Here is a 6,750-nt window from a genome sequence, read left to right as displayed (position 1 = left end):
CTATGTCTTGGAACTATATCCCATCCCTTCTTTATGACTCTGTATCTGGAGGTCTGGGAAACTTCAGCATTGACAGGAATTGTGGGGACCGAAGTTAGAAATAGAATGAAAAAAAATTTAGTCATCGCATATGCATGTGATAAGATGGCTTTGTGTTCTGAGAACTCAGCTCTCCTCAGACACAGTGGCCACCCAGAAGAAGAATACTTTGATCCATGGCAGGATCAAACTAGAGAGGAGGCTCCCCAGATCAGGGTTCTTGTGCACAGGAGCAGAAAGGGTGGGACGTCCTTTGTCCAGGAACTGCATGTCTTGAGGCAAGTCAGCGAACCTCAGTTACAAATTAAGCCTACAAATTAAGTGAACCTGTTACAAATTAAGCCTAAAGTTCCAGGCTTAATCTAAAATGCATAAATCTACTGTGCACCAGTAAGACAGAAAACAATACCAGCAGGCATAATCAGAAATCCTAAAAGGAAAATAGGTGAGTCACAGAATTCAAGCAAAGTGGTACCTTAGTCCTGGAATCACATACTCCTTGATCCTGGGAGGTCCCTTTCTTTGTCCACATGCAGTATTCCAGGCCACTGCTGCCTGGTTGCATACAGCAGCCCCACATAGACTTCTCAAGTCTCCTTCTGTTCACATTGTTAGATGGATATCGCCATGTGGATGTTTCAGCAGCACTTCCCACTGGAAATCTCTAACAAGATCTCTCATTCCTGACACCATTTTTTGGGGATCTTCCTTTATTTCAAAATGTCAGAAAAGAAAAAAGTTCTTAATCAACTATTATTTGCATTTCTCTTGGTTCTTAATGCACATTCATGATTCCTCCTGTTTATCAAAAGCACTTCTAAAACAAACAGATAGATTCTTGTACATGTTTATTTCAGTAAAGTCACAACTGTTTTCCTCATCAAGTTGTAGGGAATTTTTTTACAATAAAAAATGTAGAGTTGACAGAATATAACTGGGATTCCCAACAGTCTGCATGGTGAATAATGTTTCTTATTTTCATCCTACCACTGACAGCACCCTTCGTGTGAGGTACAGTGGTAGCTGTCTCTGTCACTGCAGTGATGTAGCTTTAGAGTTGTGAAGACCCTGAAAGCATACTTGAGAAAATAGTTTGAAAAAGAGGATTGAGGATTTAGCAGTGTTTTTGCTGCAGGTCCAAAGAATCACTGCTGACCTCCTTGAGATGAAGTCTGTGTTTTGTTGTCATACAGAGGTATTAGGGTAATCAGTCCCATGTTTTCACACTCACAAGTTCGTTTCGCAATATGTAAACATGAGGCTGGTGCAATTTCAGCTGATGTGATTCCCAGTAGATGACGTCACTGTCCTAGACGTGTCACATGCCTTCAAGGTCTGTGTGAGTAGTGGGGACCTGGCATGAATATCTGTGGGAGGATGGTGTCCAGGGGACACATGGGTTGAGACAGAAATTTGCATACAATTTTTTTGAGGCACTGTAGTTGCAGGACCAGTAATTCACTCATACATTTCTGGAACTATTTTACTTGCTCTGAGAAGACAAAGTATATTTGAGCAGAGAAACATGGAATCTCTTTAAATTCTCTGAGACTGAAATTGTCATTTTTAATACAGATCCCACAGCTTTTCAAGGTATATGCCTGACAACATCGAGGACTCCACATTCGTAGCAAGTTTCCACTAACTATGTGTAAGATGCATCCACTCTTGACAGACAAAAATACATCCAGCAGAAGAACCTGAATCACACGGGATTATTGAGCAGGTAGAGAGAATCTAAGGCTTTGGGCATTGAGCACTTTCTTTTCTCTGTACCTGGTGAGCGTGGCTGTCTTGTGATTGCGCTATTCCTGCTTATAGCCCTACACCAATGTCTTCCTGGGATGTTTCAGGTTTTTTTTTTTTACATTTTTTTTATTTTAAAGAGAATAAAACCAAGTAAACTAAAACAGAATAAAGCCAATCAAAAAAAAAAAACAGTGTAAGTGATACATGACTTTAAAATACGATAACAAGAAATGAATATTTGCTACCACAGTGCCTCTTGTCTTCAAAATAGATACCCATTCCCTTAGAAATATTAAAATCAAGCAAAACAAAACACAATAGAACCAATAAACACAATACAATGAAAACAGTACAAAATTTCAAAAAAAGATAATACCAAATCCAAAATGGCTAACACAATGTATCTTGTTATCTCGAAATAGGTGCCCATGCCATCAGATAAAATCAAATACATACAGCAGAAGAAAGTCAAACCAAACAAAACAATGAAAATGACACAGGATTTATAAAAAGACAATAGGGAATTAACAGTAGCTACCACCTTCAGAGGAAGATACCCAATTGACCCTATATTGCATAGTGCTATGGCTGGCTTCTTATTATCCTTTCATGGCCCACACATGGTGCCTGAACCAGATTTTTTTCTCCTCCAGCCCCATCAGCTATTCCCTGAAATTTCTCCCACACAGAGAGAGGTGATAAACTAGATTCTAAAACAAAAAACAAAACAAAAAAACAAACAAAAATATCTCTTATACTTGCAGTTTTTCCGGTGTTTGTCTGAGGTGTTGTGCTCTTTGAAGGTGCCTCTTGGTATAAAGATTGGGATGGGAACGGAGACTGAGATGATGATTGGGGGAGGGAAAGGAAGAGGAGCATACACCTTGCTCCATATCCAAAGGCCCTAAGAACCCTGGTCATCCTTCAAGTGAGGGTTTTAAATGTAACACTTAACATTCATCATAGATTCATAGTGCTGAAAACTTTACAAAATAGCTGACATAGTAGGTTGACTGTGCTGTGCTAACAAAATCCTACTCACAAGGTTGAAATTTTCCTGGTTTATGAAACCTTAGATGTTGAACAAACAATGTTCTACACTTGATTAACAATTTCCCTAAGTAATGTGGATCATTGGTGCAACAATATCATGCTTAGCACTGAATTTCCTTTCAAGATCTGTATCGTTGGTACACATTGAGTAGGAAGTGCTATATGTCAGTTTTCAGTAAAATCTCTAGGGCTCTTAATTTTCATGGCTTCACTAGAAAAACAAAGCACACATTTTAGTGTTTGGGTGGAGGGTGAACAGTGTTGCCCCCTAATGGAATGAAAGAAGCATAAGGAAGCAGACTGCAAATTCCCCTTGATCTTATCTGTGTGCTTTATCAAGATAATCTGCTGCTGAATAAATGCTTTGTCACTGTCATAAACTTTATGAGTTCATTCTATACTATATCACATGAATTGCACCTCTCAATCTCCAAATGTGGGTTTTTTTGTGGGGGCCCCTAATATAGTGCTCTGAGGTATTTTAAAGGTCCAGATTTGGCACTGGCTTATATCATTTTTATTCACATCTGGACCTGGAGACAGATTCTGAATCTTCCAATTGCAAAAAGACTGCAAATCCTAAGGAACCACGTGTGTGTGATGGGTACTGATGTTTTCTATTACACTGATTCTTCACTACTTATGCACATTTCTCATGCTTATTCCTGGTCCAGAACTTGAATGTGTATGTTTTACACTGAGTTTCAATGCGAAGACTTTAATACTATTGAAATGATATTATTCATCATGGATTAAACCCTTTTGTGCCTCTATTAAAAATGTTCTCCCTCAAATGAAAGTTAAATCTTTTCCTCAATCCAACGTAGACTTATTTTTTTTTTCACAGTGAAGTGTATCTGAAGTATATTTTCATGTGAGGAATGAAGTTTAGATCCTGTAAAAGAGGAAAGAACATATGTTCTTCACAGTAGAAATGGCCTGGGAAAAAGTGTCCACTGGGTAGAAAATGACACAGGAGAACAGAACTGACTGTGGAGAACCATGGCTGGGAGAGAAAGCTGAGGAAATGTGGTGGAGGCTGATGATGGACAGGTAAGTGAAGTGTGAGGACACAGGACCTGACAGGCCCCGGACAGAAAAGGCAACTGGGAGCAGAGACCATTTATAATTTGGGGTTGAGTGGTAATAGAAGTCACTGAAAAGCTCAGGCCTGAGAAGATGCTGGTATGGAGAGAACCAAGGGAGTTATTATATAACAATTAAAGATGCATTTCTGCCAGTATAAAGAGATGCAGAAGACAAAACCAGCAGTCTTCTGGTGTTGAGGTGACCTACAGTGTGGCAGAGACCAGCATGGCAAGGATGTCAGGACTGAGAGCCAGACTGGAAGGTTCCAGGTTATGTCAAGAACCCTGTGCCTGCTGAAGAGCCTGGAACTTCTAAAGGTGGAGCCAGAGGTTGTGGGCACAGACAACCACAGTCTCCCTAACACTTTATGTACAGAGAGGAGGTGGCTATGCAGCACTGTGGAAACACTGGTGGCACAAAAGTACACAGATGATTGGAACAGGGTAGCTGAGTCCAGAGTGAGGGGAAAGTCCTCTGTGTTTTCTCTGGAGACACTGTACCCATCAGGGGCTTCTCCTTTGTCTTGGATGCCAACACCAACTGAGTAATGGATCAGCCTCAGTCCACGCCCTAGGTCTTGTCGATACCAGTACATGGAGTTATGGCTGTTGGTCTGGTGGCAGTTCAAAGTCACTTTTTCTTTTGTTTTTGTGATCTTGTATCTTGGGCTCTGGCTGACTCCAGCCTCCGTATGCACTATGACAGAAAAAAGATCCTGGTGAAGAGCCCAAGGAGGAGGCCTTGTATTGAGGTTTTGGGAAATTTAGGGAAGGAAGCCCACCTGTGGCCCACACTCACCTGCCCACAATAGACTGAAGGTCAGGCAGGAGAAGAGCTTGGTGCCCATTTCTCAACGAGGGCAGTGATCTTGTGTCTTCCAGTCTTGTCTAGGGGAAGTAGAACTTGGGGTTTCTATGACTTAGTGATGTCACTGTCCTGACAAATGCATGAGTTGTGTAGTGAAGCTGGCATGCTCTTCACCTACAAGACAATTTTCACTTATAAATGTGTATTTGCTCTGTATGCATGTATCTGTGTAGAATTTCATGTTATATCTACCATAAATACACCATTTATCCATCCCAAATGGAAAATTATGTGCAGCCTGTTTTTAATTACAAGTGCATATGTCTTTCCTGATTTTAGTATGGAAATCTGTTCCTACAACAATCTCATTAGGATATAAATACTTATTTGTATACTGTTTTATCTTTTTCTCATATTTCTCCAGTCTAAAAAGACTTCTTACAACATTTCTCATGCCTTTTATAGTTCCTTTCCTAAAAGGTTACCTCCAAGTACATTTTTTAAAAAAAGGTAATTACTGGAAGTCAGTCTGAGATTATATACTTGGGTAGAGGAGCCACTTGATATATAGAAAGGATTAAAAGTATCAAAGTCAAGATTCTTAAAATTTGTAGAATTCTCATACACCTTCTCACACCAACTCATCTATCAGGAATGCTAACCATCAGTTTCAGGACACTGTGTGTACTCATGGATATGAAGTTTTCCTTCCTTCCAAGGAGGCCATGCACCCTGGACCAATGGAGTCACCATGATTGGACTTCCTGTCAAAGGCAGAGAAGGCTCATCAGAATGAAAGGTATAAACATATTTTTGATGCCAGGCTTTGGGAGGTTGAGGCAGGAGGACCACCGGTTTAAGGCTTGACTGTCCTCTATAGCAACACTCTCCCAAAGAAGAAAGGTGGTTCTTTCATGATAGGGATGGGGTCTTTGCTAAAACATAAACTGCAGACATACTATGTACATGGTCAAGGAGAAATGCTCTGTATTCACTCAGAATATCTTGTGTTCATGACATAAGAAAAGTCATGAATTGAGTCATAAATTGTCTCACTTAAAAAATTTACAAATTTTCACTAGCAGTGAGTATTGTTTCCTCTGCAGGTGATAGGTCAGTGTAAAGCCTTCCCTGTGACTACACCTCTCTATGGAATTATGAAGGATGTCTTCTCCAAGCACGCTTACTTTCACTGTATTTAGTGAGTTTTTTGTATCTTATGTACTCTTTTCACTTCTTATACTAGGGAGACAATACAGTACTTACTGATGTTAGATTTATTTCACTTATGAGTATGCTCTCAAGTTGCATCCACTTACTTATAAGTATCTCAATGTGATCATTATTTATAGCTGAGTAGAACTCTATTGTATAAAAATTCAACATCTTTTTTATCCATTCCTCAGTTGATGGGTATTTAGGTTGTTTCCAAGATCTGGCTATTACAAATTATGCTGCTATAAACACGGGTGCGCATATATCACTGTGGTATGATGTTTTCAGTTCTTCTGAGAATATTCCCGAAAGGGGAATAGATGGGTCAAATGGGATTTCCAATCCCAGCTTTCTGAGGAATCTCCAGACTGACCTCCACAACGGTTGCCCTAGTCTATATTCTCACCAAAAGTGCAGGACAGTTCCTTTACTCCACAGCCTCTCCAGCGTTTTCTATTGGTAGTTTTCTTATTTCTGGGTATTCTTTCTGAAGTGAGATGGAAAATCAGTGTGATTTTAATTTACATTTCTCTAATGACCAAAGATGCTGTACAGTTTTTCATGTATTTAGTTGCCATTTGTATTTTTCATCTGAGCACTGTGTATTCATCTCAGATGTCCATTTTTTGCAATAGGTCTTTGAATTTTGGAGTTCTGATTTTTAAAATTCCTTTTATATTCTAGACAGAAGTCCTTTGTCAGAGGGACTTTTCACTAAGTTTTTTTTTTCCCAATTTGTGAGTTTTCTTTTCACTATGCTCGAGAATTCTTTTGACATGGAGAAACTCGTTTAGGATG

The 6,750-nt window shown here is 39.6% G+C and overlaps 1 gene segment (V, D, J or C); it reads right to left on the bottom strand.

Annotated features, from left to right (window-relative positions):
• Window positions 1-4,205: 4,205 nt before the first annotated feature.
• Window positions 4,206-4,866, bottom strand: LOC101788380 (T cell receptor beta variable 10-2-like). The segment is given in 3 exon segments: window positions 4,206-4,241; window positions 4,328-4,626; window positions 4,729-4,866. Coding segments are annotated over 3 exon segments (384 nt in total).
• Between the last annotated feature and the right edge of the window lie 1,884 nt (window positions 4,867-6,750).

This window comes from Cavia porcellus, unplaced genomic scaffold (genome assembly GCF_034190915.1).
Source record: "Cavia porcellus strain 051 isolate PalLab524CR breed Dunkin Hartley unplaced genomic scaffold, mCavPor4.1 scaffold_6, whole genome shotgun sequence".
In the NCBI taxonomy this organism is placed as follows: Eukaryota; Metazoa; Chordata; class Mammalia; order Rodentia; family Caviidae; genus Cavia; species Cavia porcellus.
This window is presented reverse-complemented; position numbering and strand designations above follow the sequence as displayed.